This window comes from Gossypium hirsutum, chromosome A02 (genome assembly GCF_007990345.1).
Source record: "Gossypium hirsutum isolate 1008001.06 chromosome A02, Gossypium_hirsutum_v2.1, whole genome shotgun sequence".
NCBI lineage: Eukaryota > Viridiplantae > Streptophyta > Magnoliopsida > Malvales > Malvaceae > Gossypium > Gossypium hirsutum.
In genome coordinates, this window is record NC_053425.1 from 11,049,807 (window position 1) to 11,068,307 (window position 18,501).

An 18,501-nucleotide genomic window follows, 5' to 3' on the forward strand; every position below is an offset into this window, starting at 1 on the left:
ACTAAATTTTCAATGCTTCAAAGTAGCAATTCAAGAAGAGGAAGATGCTACAATTGATGAAATCGACACATGAAGCGCATCATAAGAGGCCTGATCAAAGTTTAACATACCTGTCCCAAAGCAAATACATTTTGCATTTAGGAAAGACAAAGCTATATCTGAGTTGTTCCAAGAGAAGTATCAATGACTAGACCCAGCAACAAAGACAATGCATTTTTATATTGTAAACTGCAAATAAGATATATTCAGTGGGATTGGCAAAATTCACAAACCAAGTAAGCCAAAAACACTCAAACAAGACATCCCAATGAGAAAAACGCACTGCCAATCAGTCATTTTGCTAATTACTTAATAGAAAATTTGCATCAGGATTACAGCTGCTAAAAGCCCCGTGCATGCATATCATCATTCTTCACAAAACTACAACCGTGTAAAAGAAGAATGACTTAAGAATCAAATATAAAAAATGGGTATTTTGCAAAGGGTGGTAGAAGGAAATGAGAAAGGCCTCAGATCTCATAGCTTGCGTTTCTTTTCTTTTCTTTTCTTTTTTTTTTTTTGGCTAGGGGCAGTTCCTCCAAAGCCTTTTCACCACTAATCGTATATTTGTATTCTATGTATGAAGGAATGTACATATGTAGAAGGAGGTGACGATGATGATGATAGAAGTGAAGCTGATGACCGGACTGCGTCAGGAAAAGATCCGGTGAAAAAAAAAAACAAAGAAGAAGAAGAAGATAAAGCCGCTATAGCAGCAGCTGCTGAATGACCTTAGTTGTACATCACCAAGCTTTTTATCATGAGTTTTTGACAGAAGCCAAGTGAGAAAAGGCCGGGAGGATTATCCCAATAAAACTTTGGGTCGGGATTTTGTTCAATCTCGAATCAATTGAAGGCTTCATGAGTTAGCTTGAGCCAGGTAATTTGTTGGGCTTTGAGTTGTCTTCTCTTTTTTTTCCCTTTCTTTTAATATAAAAATTTATGATTGCAAATTTGCAATAACAGTAATTAATTGCCAAAGAAAATTGAATTTTAACTTGTATCCGAACATGAGTACAAGGATGTGATTGTCCGAAGACTTAAAATACATAAGAAACAAAACCTTGAAACAAATTGAACATGTCGCCAACCTTCATAACCAACCAAGTCCCAGTAACATAGGTCTCCAGTATACACCAAAGTCCATACACGCTTAGAAGTAGGAATAGCAGTCACCATTAATGTACATTGAGCTTGAAGAGTTTGGTAGAGAGTTGGAACATGGAACATGAACAAAAACACACATCTCAAAAGAATTATGATGATGAAAGAAGAAAGCATTCTATCAAATACCCTGAAAACAAACAGCCTCTCTATGCAAAAAGGGGCGAAAACACCTCCACCAGACCTTGCTTATGGTCGGAGCCTTGCACGCCGGGTACAAACTTTATTATTATTCTTCTCTTAAAAACCCAAACTAACACTTTCATGCAATGATGCATAAACAAAGGGAGCCTTTGCACAAAACTCTTCTAGCTAATTAATACCAATTCACAAAGAGCAAAACAACTACATACAAATTTTAAAAAGTCATGCATATGTTTACACAATAAAAGTAGGCATCATCATTTTTCAACTTAGTCTGCCAATTCTATATTCAATACTTCAGGATAACAATATAGCAGAAATTAAATTTGCATCCAGGCCTGCCACTGTAAAAGAATATAAGAAGATTGAGGTAAAAATCACATGGTTTTAATCAGCATCCAGTTCCTTTCGCTTCAACTCTAATGCCATTCGCTCATTCTCAAGCTTCATCCTCTCGTTTTCCATTCTCATCTTTTCAAGCTCACGATCCCTCTTCTTACTAAATCTCTGCCACTTGAAACGCTGTTTCTCCAATTCTAGCATCTCAACTTGAATTTGTAGTTTCTGTTCTTCTAGCTGAAGTGAGCGAGACTCAATCCACTGCTTTTGTAACCAAGCTGCTCTTGGGTTTTCAGGTGGTGCTTGATTTATATCAGCTTGTGCGGGTGGTGGATAAGAAAAAGAACTTTTGTTGCAGTCCTGGGAGTTTGAAGAATTATGGAAACAAGCATCTTCATGGACCTGGACTTGTCTCGATCTCTTGGCAGAGCCCCCTAATACCCTATATATTCCCCTGTCATCCCCATGTGAAGCATGATTCTCCTCAAATTCATCATGATCATCAGTTTCCATGTCATCATCATCGTCGTCATCATCATCGTCATCATCATGCCGTTGCCTCTTTGCATCATCGTTCTCTTGATCATCTTTAATTCTAAAAGCCAACTGCAAGGAACGCTGCAATTGCGGATCATGAGGCAGATGCAATCTGTTCCCATTATGATAAGAACACATCTCCTCATAGAAAAGATGCTTTGAGCTTAAAATTTTCCTCACATCATCCTTTTCTTTCTCCGTTAAGTAATCTATAACATCCAAAAGTGCTGGGTTCTCAACAACCTGACAAGAAGTTCCTCGACCAAGCATATCATTTAGTTTCTTATACCTCTTATTCAGGTCATTGAACTTATCCTCACACTGCTGAGGTGAAACATGATAACTCCTTTCTGCCATGACTTTCGACACTGATTTCCACTTACCCTTCTTCTGTATTACTGCGAATTTCCTCCTCATCCCACCACCACAGCCCCCTGCAGCATCCTCTCCTATATAAGACACTGCAGTAATTAGAAGCCTCACCATTTTATCAGTCCACTTCACACGCTGCCACGGTGATCCCTTCTTGCCTTTACTTCCATCATTGTGACCATCAACACCCTCTTCCGTAAAACTAGGTTCATCTTCATCACTCACCGAACTTTTCCCCCTCTCCCCCTTGTTGTAATCCATCAAGGAAATGATTTGGTCAGAGTTCTGTATATTCCCCATCTTGAGTGGAAAATCCTCATGAATAGAAGCATGAAGAGAAGCACCTTGGCGAGGGTTAGGGTGGTGATGTTGATGTATACTATGAGGGTTTTGTGCATGATTATGAACTCTCATTGATCCTTGCAAGTCAAGGCCTCCAAAAGAACCCCCACCAGGAATCATTCCTCCTTGTGATAAATTTCCTTCCATTACTTTTTTTAAGCAAACAATTATATGTCATTCCATCAACTTATTTACTTTTAACCCTACTGTTACTTGTTCCTATCTGGGATTCAAACGCTCAACCCCTCGCCCCCATAAAAAAAGAAACATTTATTTGTTTTTCACTTGCAAAACATTTCCAGCTACCAAACAAACCAGTGACAAAATCCCGAAATACCCAGCTCATCAAACTAAACAAACAGATTTCTATCACTAAGGACAAATCTCACAAAGAATATAACTTGATAGGCAAATAAAAAAAAAACCCACCTTCAAGATCACGAAATAAAGGCACCTAACATTAATATTCATCTAACTGACACCCCAAAAAGACCCCACCTAGCTTAGCTTAGCTTTACCAAATCTGAAATACCCAGAAATCAAAAATAAAAGAAGAAGAAGAAGAAGGAAAGACCTTCCCTGAAATTAAGGCGAGAATCGTGCAATTGGAATCATGAATAATCTGCTCAGCCGGAGAGTTCCATGGAGGCACGATAAATGAAAAAAAAAATCAGACTTGTTGGCAAAGCAATTTATCAGTGAGGGTTTTTGGTTATTTTTATGTCAAGTTGTCAACTAGCATGTACGTATAAGTTTGGGTTTAGCTAAGTCGAGGACTATGTGTTTTGTGTGGATGGAGGAAAAGCGCCCGATTGATTGTGTAGCAGGCCGACATTATTTATTTATTATGTTAAAATATGACATAGATATCTCTATTTTTTATAAATTTGAAATTATTTTTGCATTTTTATTGTAGGAAGTTCGTTGTTGTATTTTTTTAATTAATTTTAATTGTTAACATTATTAAATTTATTAGATGTGATATTTTAAAATAAAATAATTTTATAAATTTTAAAATCTAGAAAAATTTTATGACTTAACAAAGTATGTTTTAAGAAATTCAAATAAAATTGTGTACAAAATTAAAGGTTTTCATGCTTTCTAACTTGAAATAATAATAATAATTTATATATTTTTAAACTCTATCCATCTTTACATTTAAAAAGTGCTCATTTTTTACTTAAAAAAAGTAACACTTCAACAAATATAAGGTTACTTGACAAATAATTCATAAATTTTTCCCATTTTATTTATATTACCCTCTAATACAAGTCACACCCTCAACCCCATGTAAAATCAAATCTAAAAAACTCTCGGATAAGATAATTTTCCATATTTTTAATGACATTTCTTCCAAAAACAATTAAATAATTAGATAAAACTACCAAATAGAAGTGCGACAAATTACTTAGAAATTTCCATCTCTTAGCTTTAATTTTTATACAATTTTTAATTTACTTATAATCTCATAAGTTTAAAAAATTAAAAAAAAATTACATGTTTTGGGCATTTGAACCCAAATCTCATCCATGCTAAAACACAATTCATCTCTTTGCTTCAACTTTAAGAATAACTCAAACGCGTTAAAACCTATATAACACAAGATATCAACAAGTCAAATTTTATATAAATAAAAATACTTCAAAACGTAATTATTACATCACTCAAAAAACAAGAAAAAGATTCGAATATGGAAAATATTTCACACAATTTTTTCATTTTTTATCATGATCCTAACTAAAGTAGTATATATATTTAAGTTAATCAAAAGGTTTTTAGAAAAGAATGCGTGCTCATTGATACAAACATGGAAAATAATACAAGTTAACAATTTAGCCCACCTATCAAAGCAATTGAAGTTCATGACCCATGACTTACAACAGACAAATGCATGTCTTCCAAAATCATATGTATCATCAACAAGTGAAACACAACAATGCAAATGAAAACCAAAATCAAAATCAAAATGAAGAAATTTTTACTTTTTACGAAGAATATGGCTGCTGCTGGGGTGGCTCTAATTTATCTGCGCCTACGCTGAGTGAAACTAGGGGATCCCGTTGCTTGTGTGCCTCTGTAATTTTTGCTGGGAGAGTCCATTGGACCTCTAAAAGATGCATATGCAGCTTTTACCGAGTCTGGAGCAGATTCCATGGGGAGTGATTCCACAAAACATGCTGTATTGATGCGAGTCCTCTCAAGCTCTCCTTGTAGCAATTCAGAGCTATATTGCTGTGCAAGAGCCTGGGAAAGCCGACACGTTAAGATGATATTTCATTGAATGGAACCAAAGACACACAATTTATTCACTGAAGAAGCTGATGATAATGGCTCCTGACATGAAATTAAACTGGAAAGTACATGTATGCTCGAAGCTGAAGTTATAATTCATCTCAGTGAAAGAATAGTTTTATAAAAGCAAGTCAATGTCAACAGCCAACATGTTAAAAACTTCTCCATAAAAGAACAAATAAAGGAAGACGTCCTAGAAGAACACAAGAATCTTACAATCAGGTCATCCGGAGATACAGATGCTCCTTGCTGCTTCTCATCTGCAGCAGCATCTTCACTTCCACGAGTTGGCCGCCGGTTGTGCCCAGGATTTTCAACCTCAGAGAGGCTTTCAGTGGCTTTCTCCAACAGCACCCCTTGTAAAGACTTCATAGACTCCCTAGCATCACTCGTGAAAAATGGATTTAAAATGGTCTCGAAATATTCAAGCTGCAAAAGACACATCTCACTGAAATCAACCATGTAGATCTTAAGACTTGAAGTTTTCTAGTTCATTTCTAACAAAAAAAAATCACAAATACAGGTAATTGTAAAAATATATATTTTTCAATAAATCAATTGATGCTAAGCAAATATGGATATATCACTTCCCTTGAAACATTTCATTTCAACATAGGGTGTGGAAAAGGAAAAAATGAAAGACAGGGTGGAATATGTGCATTTTCCTAGACTACAGTCATCCATGAAAAGAAAAGAACCTAGTGCTTACAAACCATAACAATCAGTTCCCAGTAGTATCAAAAGGATATTAACAGACAATACTAAGTATTAAATCATTGTAACACATAAGAGGGAAGCAGTAATCAATGGTCAGAGTCGAGAACATTACAATAATAAAGAAATATGTCACATAAATACCTCAAGCATGAGCTGGCAGAAACCATTTGCATCAAGTGAACTGAGATCTTTAGATTCATTCTCATGGAAAAGACTGATTAAAATATCAATTAGACCTTCCACAAGAATGCCAAGTGTCTTGTCCAGGAGGGGCTTAGCACCAGCAAAGACCTGGATGAGGAATTAGTCAAGCATACGAATCATTGAATTTACTACAAAAATATTTGCTTAAACAGATCAAGAGAGATGATGCTTCAGAGTTCAAATACTAAATTCTCTGACGTCAAGAAGATAAAAGAACAAAACAATCACTTGTGCATGTAAAACATACAAACAACGGGTAAAAATTAAAGAAAAAATCAAGTTCATATGTCCACGAATTATATAGTGGTAATTACCTCAGCATGTACAGCTACCAGAGTATGTAATAACTCGACAGCTGCATCTCTCACACCCTGAAGATAAGAGCAATTTGGGTTACCACTTGCGGATAAACAATGCTTGCTAAACTAAACAAAGGAATAAAATGATAACCAACTGGGAAATCACAAATTCCTTACTTTTACTGCAGGTGCTGATCCCCATTGAACACCAGAATCTAACAAATAGTTCATGGCAGCTGTCCTAATCAAATTTGCCTGATTTTTTTTTTTTGGGGGGGGGGGGATTAGAACAATGTCAATGATGGAAAAGCGTTTCATTAATAATGGTTCATATTTGGCTTTTCAATTAGTTGATAATACTCGAAAAACATCAAAAAGCTTGCAAGCTTACTCAATTTTTCCCATTATGTTTGTGTGCTTGTTCTCTTTCTAAAAAAATTAAATAAATCAACAATTTCTGGTAACTTCAACAAAATTTAGTAAGCAATCTTGCCATACCTTAGCAAAAGTATACTGCTCAAGGACCTTCTCTTCAAGTCCAGTAAAAGACACTACCAACTCTTGTATGTCTGACTCCTCTTCATCTTTGTCCCTACAGCATTTACAGGCCATAGGATCAGCAAATAGTGAACTAAATACATATTTCATGTCAACATCTACATCTGAAAATGAGCAACTGAATTAACATGGGTTAGCTATGTAGGCCAAGCGATTCCTTCTACTAAGGATAGGGGGTATAATTTGAATAGTTAACTAAATGCACTGGAACAATTGGTTTCATTCCGATACCAAAAGAATGAATGACTACAAATATCAAGCAACAAAAACTTTAGAATGATTGATGCTCAAGGTATTAGTTGTGCAGAATCCCAATATACCTGGATTGCAGCCAAATGCATTTGTACTTCTTGTACAATTCGGAAGAAAGCTCATCTTTGCAGTATCCTATATTACTCAAAACTATTAACAACCGTTGATGTGGATCAACAATACTTCCTGGGAGATCAGATGATGATTCCTCCTCTGATTCATGGGAAAACCCATTTTGCAAATGCAGACCTTCTTTGCTTGATTTGTTTTGGGCAAGATCAATTCCAATATGCTCTAGATGACCTAGTCAACATGCACATAATTATGACAAACTGGAAACAGTTCAAAATCTTCTAGACAAAATAAAACGCTGTTTTCAATTATACCAGCAAAATCCAGGAAACAATTTAGAAATGCAATCTTAACCGATTCTTGGATTTCTTGAAGTTGTGCAAACATATCTTCGAACTTTGTAGCCTCACTCCTCAGAGACTGGATCATCCTTGCATAAAGAAGAAACGGGAATCATATGAAACAGCTTTAAAAAAGGAGCATAAAGAGGCGAAGAATTCACCAAGAGAAACCAACAATATATACTTCCTCAATTATATATAATATGTTCAACACTAAATATTACAAATAGCTATCAGGAAGCTCAACATGAAAAAAAAGCCTTTTCACACAGAGTAGGGTCAGACAATATTAAAAAATATGGACAACGCTATAAAATTTAGAAGTTCTCAAATTTGCACTATAGCCATGAATCAGAAACTCATACCAACATTCTGGTTGTACACCTAAAACTATTCAAGCTTGTTCTGATTTCTTTTATCCAAAAATTGATCTGACTAACTAGCAAAAATCTTCCGTTAAAAAAATGCTATAATAGTATAAAATCTCTTCAAATTTGCACTAGTACCTTGAATCAGAAAGATTCCTACAGAGGATCTTCTGGTTATATGTCATGGTAAAATCTCTTCAAATTTGCACTAGTACCTTGAATCAGAAAGATTCCTACAGAGGATCTTCTGGTTATATATCATGGCACATCAGTAACAAATGCCTTCATAAATTTGACAAGACCACAAATAGGCTAAGAAATAGCTTTAAGGCTACTCAAATTCCTTCTGATTTAGAAAATAAATAAATAAACGATGCATCTGACAGCATGAAGTTGAGTTCAAGTTCCATAACATTAGAACTAGCTAGCAACTTAGATAAATGGCTCTCAGCTAATTAAATCATTGAATCTCAGGATTAAACTGGTTTATTGCAATCAACAATTCTTCAATTTTTAATGTTTTGAAGGTAAGAAATCCTGAAGAAATTGGCTATAAATTAATGGAACTCAGTTTTAAATATGAATATGTTTCCAAGCCCAAAAAATGAGCGTCCTCAATAACCCTCAAGACCAGCTCATCCATGTAAGTGCCTAGCCGACTTGAAACGGATTCACAAACAAATCATCCAGATCATCATTGAATCCATCTTGAGCAAGCTTCTCATTAAACCAAGTCCAAGTGGATAACCAACAGCTTAACTCATCTATAACCTAGAAAAACCAGACAATTTCTAGACACTTTTCAGCATGTATTCGTAGTAAACTGCCAATTCCAATGCAACTAGTAAGGCAAAATGTACAAAATGAGAACTCTTTCTTTTTTGGTAGGCATAGGCAGGATAAACACAGCAGTATTGGCCTTCTCCTAGTCATCTGTAGTCAGCAATACTAAGCCTACCTTACACTTTGATAAACCATCTCAGAGAACTCAAACAAAAAGATATTTGAAATTATTGGTATCCAATAGTTCATGGACAACCTTACTAAGTTTGAACAGTAACAACACTTACAAACAACTTAATATATATAAATTATGAATTACTCTACTCACACAAAATTATAACTAACCATGCCTCTTAGAAATTCAACATCATAAGCTCTAGACACTTACATATTGATCTGATCTATTGCCGAGGTCATAACTGAACGAAAAGCCAAAGGTAAATAAGAGATAGTGTATGGAGATTTATTCCTTTCAAGGATAGATACTGGGACCCAAGTTTCATCTTTAGTTATCCCCTCTGTCGATGCTCGCATCCAAGAACAAAGTCTTAGTATGTAAATCTTTGTAACCTCTGCTTGAAGTGTCCTGAGCGCCATGACTGTCCGATGAAAAATGGAAGCAATCAGAATAGTTAAAAGTCAATGACAGTTTCAGAGAAAATAGGAATACCAGCAATGGGAGGAGCAGACTCTTTTGCTTCAAAAGCAATGCATGCTTTAGATATTTCATTTATGGCATCACTCATGTACGACTGAAGACTAGATTCTTCAAGATCACGGAATGCATTCAGGACCTATATCAACAGCAAACCCAGTAAGAGCTACTACAAAAGTAAACAATAATGCATGTTGATGGGACCAGAAACATTGCATTTTGATTTGTTAAATGATTTAATATTTTGAGGATTTGTTACTTGGATTTGTTAACAAATCTGACTATGAGAAGAAAAATAAAATTGTTCAGAAGGGAAGAATACACTTGTTGCTGTTGTTACCCTATTTTATGTTACCCTATTCAATGATTTATGCTTCTTCAAATTATTTTATTGGTAAATGTAGAATTCACAAACTTCAAATGTATAACTAGAATTCAATGTTAATTTCATTTATAACGGATAAATAGTGACTGTAAACGAAAATTTTCTATAAGATAATTTTAAGAGTTCAGAATCTGCATTAAAATCATCAAAATAGCATTTAAATTCCAAAACATACTGCAGTTTACACAATTCAAATTGAATGCTACAAATTCAAGACCTATTCCAGAATCAATTTCGGTTTTATCATAATGAAATCCAGCAATTAAGCTAGAAAACCCTTAGAATAATATTGGTCACCATTTTATCTCAGCCCCGGAGGATTATCCCGATTCCAGCATAAAGCATACTTCAAAAAGAAAACAGCAAGAAGGGAAAACCCCAGACTTGATAATCTCAATGGTCAGAAATCATCTTAATGAAACAAATCAACCATGCCTTCCAGCAACAACAACCAACTTTCCACACATTCTTCTGGATGAAATACCAAAAACCCTTGATACTCCCATGAGGAATTTAAAAATGCATATTCATAAAAGCTTGCCAAGACAATTTAATATTTGACAAAAGGGTAAACCAGTTAGAAATTCTTCTCTATGCCATTGGACCAATTTCTTATTTGACAGAAACTCAAGAAGAATCATGAATATTTATTGTTCGTGGTCTACATATACACCCAGATTCCTAGTTTCTGATTGAAGGAAGACTAGACTAGAAAACAATGAATGCGTGTATATTTCAGAGAACTCCAGGGACGCAAAGAGAACAGAAAATAGGTTATAAAGACTTAACTTTTTCAAACAATAACTCAAAATAAAATAACCCGATTCAAACTAAAGCATCATAAATTTCATTCTTACATTCCTCTTTGTTTCAGAATGCAAAAACCTCACCATGAATGTAGTAAACCAAGCAAGACATTAAACAGTTCCAAGCAATGCATATTCACCTTAACTTCATATAAAGATATTGTACCGCGCATCATTCCTGCAACTTCATCGAGAGAATGACTTGAGTATCTCCCATCTCCAACTTTTTCCTCACTTTTACCTCCTGAAGAATCAGAAACCTGAGAAGACTGAAAGACAAAAACCAGAATAAACAGTCAATGAATCACATTATTATAATGAAAACTTGTATTTAAGAAAAAAGCACTTACAAAAATGAATACAAGGCCACAGAGAAGAAGCCAAGGGTATAGAAAAACAAAAGAATGTGATCTCAAACAATTAGTTTACTGTATGAGAAGAAATGCGAATACGGACATTATATAATTCATAATTTTATCAAATATTGCAATATGATTTAGACAATGTGCAGTGTACCTTTGCGAATTTCCCACTAAAAACAGAAAGTGCCACTTTCCAGAAAGCTGGTATGTGATGCACAAGTACAGTGGTTAGCCTTTTGATATATTTTCCTCTAAGAACATCAACCTCTTCACCAGTCAAGGCCAGCGGTTGCAATTCTATAGGCAGTTCAATGTTCCCTAAAGAGTAGTTGGCATCTGACTGAGTAATAGAAAAAATAGATGAAAAAAACCTCATTAGACACAGCCAAGAGTTTTCCTCATACAAATATCAGATCATGATTCTAGCTAGTAGCACTTACTGACTGACTTAAGTTTTGTTGAATTTGGAGCCATTTTGCATCCGAGATGGCTTTTTCACGTAACTCATTATGCAAAGTTTCCATTCGTGCTTCGTGATCTGAAGTGCACTTCTCAAGCAACCCTCGAATTCTATGATTCTATCAAATAAAAAACCAGAAGATTTTAGAGACTTGACCTTCGTAGAAGAGAAATGTAAGCAAGTCAACTTGCTAGCACTGTTCTTGAAATAGGCTATATTATCAATTTCAAGTCACTTGACTAGCAATTTGACTCAAATATTTGTTTAGAAGCACTCGAGAACTAGCAATTTGATTCAAACCGATTTGTTTAGAAGCACTCAAGAGCTTCCTGGACTCTACTCTCATCAAGCTTATGGTTGATCAGCAATATGAAGTAAACCATATCTGTTAAAACTCAAATCAACTGGTTCACAAGATTGACCAATGTAGGACCATATAATTTTAAAATGAACACTCAAAAAATAATCCAAAATCTAAAATTGTCCAAATTCTCCAAACACAAGTCTCAAATTATCAAATCTGACCTCATAGTACGACAAAACCATAATTAGATGAGGGTTGAGAAAATAAGGTTATTGTATTAGAAGCTCATGCAACCCAGATGAAAAGGAAATTTTTGTTCTAAATCTTCACTTAAATAAGTGTTCTTCAAAATTTTGGAAAAAGGCCTTCATCACTAGCATCTTAGATGTAAGGGCACTTGTTTTGGGGTTGGGCGATGGAAATTTTACCAGACAACAAAACAATTAGCTTGTGAGAAAAATACCCAGCACTTAAAAAAAATCAAATAGCAAATAAATGACAGAGAAAATTTCATTAACCAGAATGGTGAAAAAAATTACAGAGGTTTTTGACACTCTACAGAAAAGTTCAGAATTCACTAACCTGTACATTTAAATAATGCCACACTGGATCTGACTCAGGTTCAAGCTCCAACAACAACCTTACTGTATTCTCAAGCTACATGAGAGAACAAAATATCAATCAGTCCTTACAAACTGCAGGTGTACCATCTTAACTGGTCAAACCACAACCATTTATTCTGTCATAAATTAACAAAAACTAGGTGAAGCTCTTTTCCATGATTTACTCCAGGGTCACTCAATCTTTTTTTAGCTCTCCACATCAGCATTCTATTATGTTACTATAATCAACACAATGTAATTATAATCAATCATCTAATATAAAAAATAAAATAATATACATAAGTAATATATCTATCATAGATATTTGGTGAAAACAAAGTCGGCATTTTTGTTCAATCTCAGGCTTGAATAGTCACAACAATTTACTTGTCCAACAGAAAAATATCAGGATTCCATGTTCAACAATCCCATGACTTTTCAGCATAAATATCCAATACTTCTACACCTGCTAAGGTAACAAGAGTGGCAGATAGATAATGGAACATTACAACTCAAATGAGAACAGGAGCATCCCAACATCATTAATTAAGGAAATCTTTTCATTGACTTGTCAATGGTAGGCATTTGGTTTTGTAGAATAACTTGTATGTGTTCTTTTATCCCCATTCAAAGCTTATCCATATAGCTCGCAAAAATTTTGCTAAGGTTAATTTTAACAATATACAATTGATTTAGTTGTGTGTGTGTTTTTTTTTTTTTGGGGGGGGGAGGGAGGGGGGGCTTTTCATTTTTAATGTACCCGTGTTCTACACCTATGGGCCATTAAGATAGAGCAATAGTATTTTAATGTCATGAGCATCAAAATTCAACAAAAATCCATGAACCATCTAGGTCTTAGCTCAACATCAATAGTTCGTTTCCTCAAAATAGTATAGCTTGTCAAAATATTGAAAACAGCATGGCAAATGCTTACGCTGGTTAGGTCTATTTGTGGATCTTCCATAGACTTGTAAAGCATGCCTTTGAATTCTTGCATCACTTTTTCAACCTCTTCAAGGACTCGTTTTAGTATTTTTACCTGACAATAAAGAATAATGCTAAGTTCATCTGCTTATGCAGGAAAAGAGCAATGCCATGTGAAGTTGTATTAATTAAATACAGATATGGCACCAAAATTATGTAAAACATGCATAAAAAATAAAAGAAACGGTCCAACACTGATGTTAGCCATAAGGGAATCAATGCATATAAATAAGGTACAACAAATAATTTATATAGATACAACGGATTTATGGGTAGAATTTTAACTAAAACCATGCTCAAAATTTGTTCACTACTTGAGCTACAACCAAATACCAAACAAACCATGCTCACATCTTTTACATTGCAATTTCATGTGTTCTTGCTTACATGGGAGGGGAGAGCAATTGATTTTGCCTTCTTGTATTCCCTAACGGCCAAGTCATATTCGCCCTTACTAATGCTCCCACGAATTGTACTTGGCAAATTAAAAAGCGTCCTGAACCTTTGAAGCATTCCTTGAACAGACCTGATCTTCTCTGCTTGAGCCTACATCAAATCACAAAAGAAAATCTATATTCCATGCTGTTTGAATAGCACAAGAATTAATTGATTTCAAAGCAAACCAACAGTGCAGTTAACCAACCTGTCTCTCAAATAGAGGCTCAAAGGCACGATCTGCCAGTGAACATACTCCTTGCATGCATTTAAACAAGTGAGTTGTCCCCGAACCTTCAGGATCTTCCTCAATTCGCTTCAGTTTTGACTCAATATCTATGCAAGTAACATTTTTTCTCCACATTAGCACTATTTCCAAGCATCTAAAATCAATGAACTTATATGGCAAAGAGTATATGAAGAAATTGGTTTTCACCCCATCAAACATCGCACTGCCACAGTTAAAATAGTACCAGAATCAAGTGAAGCTAGTTGCTTTACCATCAATTGTAGTTTTGCATGAGACAAAGCAGTCAAAATTGTCTTTAACCAACTGTTTCCTCTGTTGAGTCCGTCCTTGGAGATCTGTTTTTAGACCAAGAGCTCCGGCCTCCAAGTCTGCTGCAGGTGTATCTTGGTGTATTCGGGATAGAAACAACTTTGCATCAAATTTTTCAGAGAAATACATCAATTTCTCTGCAAATTTTTACAAAAAAATTAATAATTCACTGGCATTTTATTTACCACAAAAAAAATATACTGCCATTGGAGTTCTAGGTATTAAATTAAAATATCCAAGGGAGAAAAAGCAACTCGTTGAGGAGTTCAAACAAGTGATGCCTATCTAAAATATATGTATTAGATTGCAGATATACAGTTCTAGAGAGGGATACTGTTATAATGCTCAGAGAAGCTTCAACTTAAAATATTAAAGAGTCTATTTACAAAGCATAATCTGCAGAAAATATATTGAATAAGACAAGCAAAGAAATATACCACGGAGGTTACTATCAAGATGTTCTTTCTCAGCATGAGAGCTTTCAGACGATGCAGTTATCAACCTTAAGGTCTTGTTGTCTATTATCCTGCCAATCATACAAAAACACAGGTTAGCAGAAACACTGACTTCAGTTAATGCTAGAAAAAAATGACTAGGCAAGAATTCATGTAGTCACATTAGTACAATAATTAATGATAGAACAAACTTTTCTCAAGGTCTTACCTTAATGAGAAATAGCATACAACGAATTCATTTAACACAAACAAATAACCAATATCAGGCAATAAAAAGTTGCTAAAAAGATTTACCCCAGTCCAAGAGGATCAACGCATTCCATGCCACGAGGGAACGATTGCAGAGTATTAAGCGCTCTCCCCACTGGTGCTGTTGTTGCTTTACGCTCGAACTTCTGTGCCACCGGAGCTGTTCTCGACTCTCTCATCTCGCGAACCCTACGAGCAAGCTGTCAAAGAATACCTCTTCCCTTCACTAAACATCGTTCAATAGCTACTTCGAATTTTAAAAAGAAAAAAACATTTAAAATAGTACCTCAGTTTCATCGACACGTTTCCAGGTATCAGGCTCTTCTCCATCCCATACTCCATCGTCATCTTTCATTGGCCTCCCTCGACCTCTCCCTCCCGCTCCTCCTTTCGGATCTTTTCCAACATCCTCATCCCCACTCGAAATGCTCAGCATCTCCACTTCCGAATCCTCGTCTTCATCCATTGACATCTTCCTCCCTTTTGGGTTTTTTGGTGCCGGAGAAGCCGAGCCCTTCGGTTTCGGCGGCGGCTGAACGAAGTTAACCACTGGTTTGCGGGGATTGGAGGAAGACGGTTTCTGGTAATTCAGATCCCGTGTGGATTGATCTCTCAATGCTCTCTGAAGGAGCTCATCTTCGTCATCGCTGTCGGTTGACATTTTGTTGGCGAGCTTCGGTGCTGCTTTGCGCTCAGATCTGATCGCTTACGATGAATGGAATTTTCTGAATTCTTAGAAATGGGATGAAAATTGAAATTGAGTTTCCTTGCATCGAGCCAGAAATTGAGCGCAGTAATATCGTCATGCCACGCGGGGTTCGATAAGACTATTCTACAATTTCTCGAAACGGCAGTGTTTCGTCTTCCAATACGGAAATGTCTAATAAGTTCTCAAACTTTTCTTGATTGTGCGTTCGAGCCCCTGATGAACTTTATTTTGTTCAATCAAGTCCTCAGTGTGACAGTGTCAGCTCCAGTTAAATTCATTCTGCCTGTTAAAAACTGTAATATATTTGATACACCGTACTAAGACCTCCAAACACTTGCTGCCCAATCAATTCCTTACGGTGGCTCTCCTCAACCATCCAAACAGGTGGACCCACTCATTAGTCGTCAAAGTAAAGAACTATGGAGTTAGACATGATCATCTAGGACATAAGCGAAGCCACTTGAAACCATCATAGCGCGAACTTATCTAGCCTTATAGTATTCAACTACTAGATTTTCACCTTTAATCCATTAATATCAACTCAGTGCATGATACCTTAATATAGGAGATGACTTGTATATAAAACTAGGGACTTGAGGAAGGGGGACAAGACACACCTTCTTCCCTTGTCAAACTAAGATTCCTTCTTCTTCCTTGTAACTTCTGCCTCCATATGTAATGGCTTTTCGACTTATTCTAAACAAGGTGAATCAAATATTCTAACCACTTTCTAATCATTGTATCAATAATTAGCTAACATCTACTTAGCAATTCTATCATAAAACTATATACAAAATCCCGGTCAAATTATGCTATTAATCCATATATTATGTGTAAGTTGTGAATGTAGTCCTATACTTTTAATCAATTTTGAGTCCTTATACTTTTCAAAATTTAAAATTTCAAGGGTTAAATCTCTACTTGGGTTTGAACTTGGCAATTTTTTCATTTTTGGGGTCTAAACTTTTTTTGAGTCCAAGTTAGGTCCTAAACTTAGCAATTCTTCCCACATTAGGGCGTGGACTTGGTAACTTTTTACACATTAGGACTTGAACTTAGCAATTGTTTCCACATTAAGGCTTGAGCTTTAGGGTTTTCAAATACCAACTTGAATAAAAACAAAGTTGAAGTCCCAATGTGGGAACGTTTGTCAAGTTTAGTGCCTAATTTGGACAAAAATAAGTTTAGGCCCCTATAAAAAAATTGCCAAGTACAAGTCCCAAAATGTAATTTAACCCAAATTTCAATCTTATCCAATGGTAGAAGTTAAATTTGTTAGGTTAAATTTTGCTATTAGTATTGTACTAAACATGACTTTGTAGATTTTGTCCATACTCTTAAGTTTAATCATTCTTACTTTTTGAATTTTCAATTTTCAATTTTAACAGAAACCACATCCGCGAAATCCATTATGTAACATTTTTTAAGGAATATGTGAAAATATTAATATGATATGCATTACACATGTGATAATATGTTTATCACGTGAGAATCTGAAAATAGCAAAAGGTAATAAATTTAACAACTACAATTTAATTAGAACAAAATTTTCATAATTCAAAAAATATAATAACTAAAAATGTCAAATTAAAGCACATGGATCAAAATTATGATTTGCACATGGTATAAAGACTAATAGCATAATTTAATCTAAAATCTCACATGTGTGGTTTGATTATTATCTTAACACAAGGAAAAGCTTAATTATTAACACATTCATTAGTTATTTAAGATATGTTTGGTTGGAGTAATATTTTATTTACAAGTTCCCTCACAGACTTGTTTACGATAAAGATAATGAAAATTTTTCACTTATTTTAAAGAAGTCTTATTTTTCATAAAATTTTTTACTCATTTTTCTAATGTATCAATTATTTTTTATTTTATGTCTACTTTTTTAAAAACATATATATTAAATAAAATTTTCCTTATATTATTACACTAGTAACCAAACATAACATATATTAACACAAGCATGAGTATTAAAATAATTTATTATAACTTAAAAAAATAATCACTAAATGTTTAAACCTAATATCATAAGCATATTAAGTAAAACTACATTTATAAAAATATCTATAACATTTTCCTCTCATTTGCTTAAAACAAAAAATTGTGAGTGGTTAAAAGTTATCAAATAAAATTAGTTTATTAGTAATTCATATATACAAATGAGGTATAAGTATTAAAATATTTTGTCAAAAGATAAAAATAATTAGTATAATTTTAAACTTAAAATTAAAACAACACTGCAAAAACAAACATATTATATATATATAAACATCTTTAAAATAATTAAAATTCGTCTTCCTTTGCAAAAAGCAACTCATACAAGCAACTAAAAAGTATAAGTAAAATTAGTTTATTACTAATCTTAGTTTATAAGAAGATTGAGTTCGTGAGATTAGAAACTATAATGACGATGAGTTATTATTATGGTGAGACTAAATTTTATAGTGGAATAAATGTTTGGACGTAAAGACAATGATGGTGATGAGGTTAATAGTAGTAAAAAAATAAAATGACCATTAAAGACATAAAATTATAATTTTCATATAATTAAACCTATAACTTATTTAAAGGCTTATTATAACATTTGGAGCTGAACTTTTTTTGTCCAATTGAGTACTTAAATATGATATATAAGCTTTTGTTTTTCTTCTTCTAGTAAGCAAACTTGACATTTTTTTTTCTAATTTGATACATAATTTTT

At 34.4% G+C, this 18,501-nt stretch overlaps 2 protein-coding genes across 3 annotated transcripts; both read right to left on the minus strand.

Moving 5' to 3' along the window:
- Window positions 1-1,355: 1,355 nt before the first annotated feature.
- LOC107951620 (uncharacterized) lies at window positions 1,356-3,752 on the minus strand. Its single transcript, XM_016886723.2, has one exon. The coding sequence runs from the start codon at window positions 3,082-3,084 to the stop codon at window positions 1,735-1,737; it is 1,350 nt and encodes a 449-aa protein (XP_016742212.1). The 5' UTR covers window positions 3,085-3,752; the 3' UTR covers window positions 1,356-1,734.
- A 580-nt stretch (window positions 3,753-4,332) lies between these two features.
- LOC107951622 (exocyst complex component SEC5A) lies at window positions 4,333-15,926 on the minus strand. Of its 2 annotated transcripts, XM_016886726.2 has the most exons (22): window positions 15,366-15,926; window positions 15,125-15,279; window positions 14,813-14,901; window positions 14,318-14,512; window positions 14,025-14,152; window positions 13,769-13,927; window positions 13,332-13,436; window positions 12,378-12,452; window positions 11,472-11,609; window positions 11,186-11,371; window positions 10,810-10,938; window positions 9,494-9,617; window positions 9,212-9,422; window positions 7,646-7,761; window positions 7,328-7,562; window positions 6,948-7,041; window positions 6,627-6,704; window positions 6,465-6,521; window positions 6,088-6,237; window positions 5,446-5,658; window positions 4,920-5,181; window positions 4,333-4,527 (listed from the first exon to the last, which is right to left on the minus strand). In XM_016886726.2, the coding sequence occupies exons 1-21, from the start codon at window positions 15,738-15,740 to the stop codon at window positions 4,960-4,962; spliced, it is 3,234 nt and encodes a 1,077-aa protein (XP_016742215.1). In that variant the 5' UTR covers window positions 15,741-15,926; the 3' UTR covers window positions 4,333-4,527; window positions 4,920-4,959. The 2 variants fall into 2 exon arrangements, with proteins under 2 accessions (XP_016742215.1, XP_016742216.1); XM_016886727.2 differs by having other exon boundaries at window positions 4,333-5,181; window positions 10,810-10,929.
- Between the last annotated feature and the right edge of the window lie 2,575 nt (window positions 15,927-18,501).

Excerpts from the sequence above, each read along its gene's own strand:
- LOC107951622 (XM_016886726.2), bottom strand. The coding sequence starts at position 15,740 with ATGTCAACCGACAGCGATGACGAAGATGAGCTCCTTCAGAGAGCATTG. Across the intron at positions 7,042-7,327 it reads TGCATTTGGCTGCAATCCAG|GGACAAAGATGAAGAGGAGT; the intron begins GTATATTGGGAT and ends TAAATGCTGTAG. Across the intron at positions 5,659-6,087 it reads TCTGCCAGCTCATGCTTGAG|CTTGAATATTTCGAGACCAT; the intron begins GTATTTATGTGA and ends TGTCTTTTGCAG.
- LOC107951620 (XM_016886723.2), bottom strand. The coding sequence starts at position 3,084 with ATGGAAGGAAATTTATCACAAGGAGGAATGATTCCTGGTGGGGGTTCT.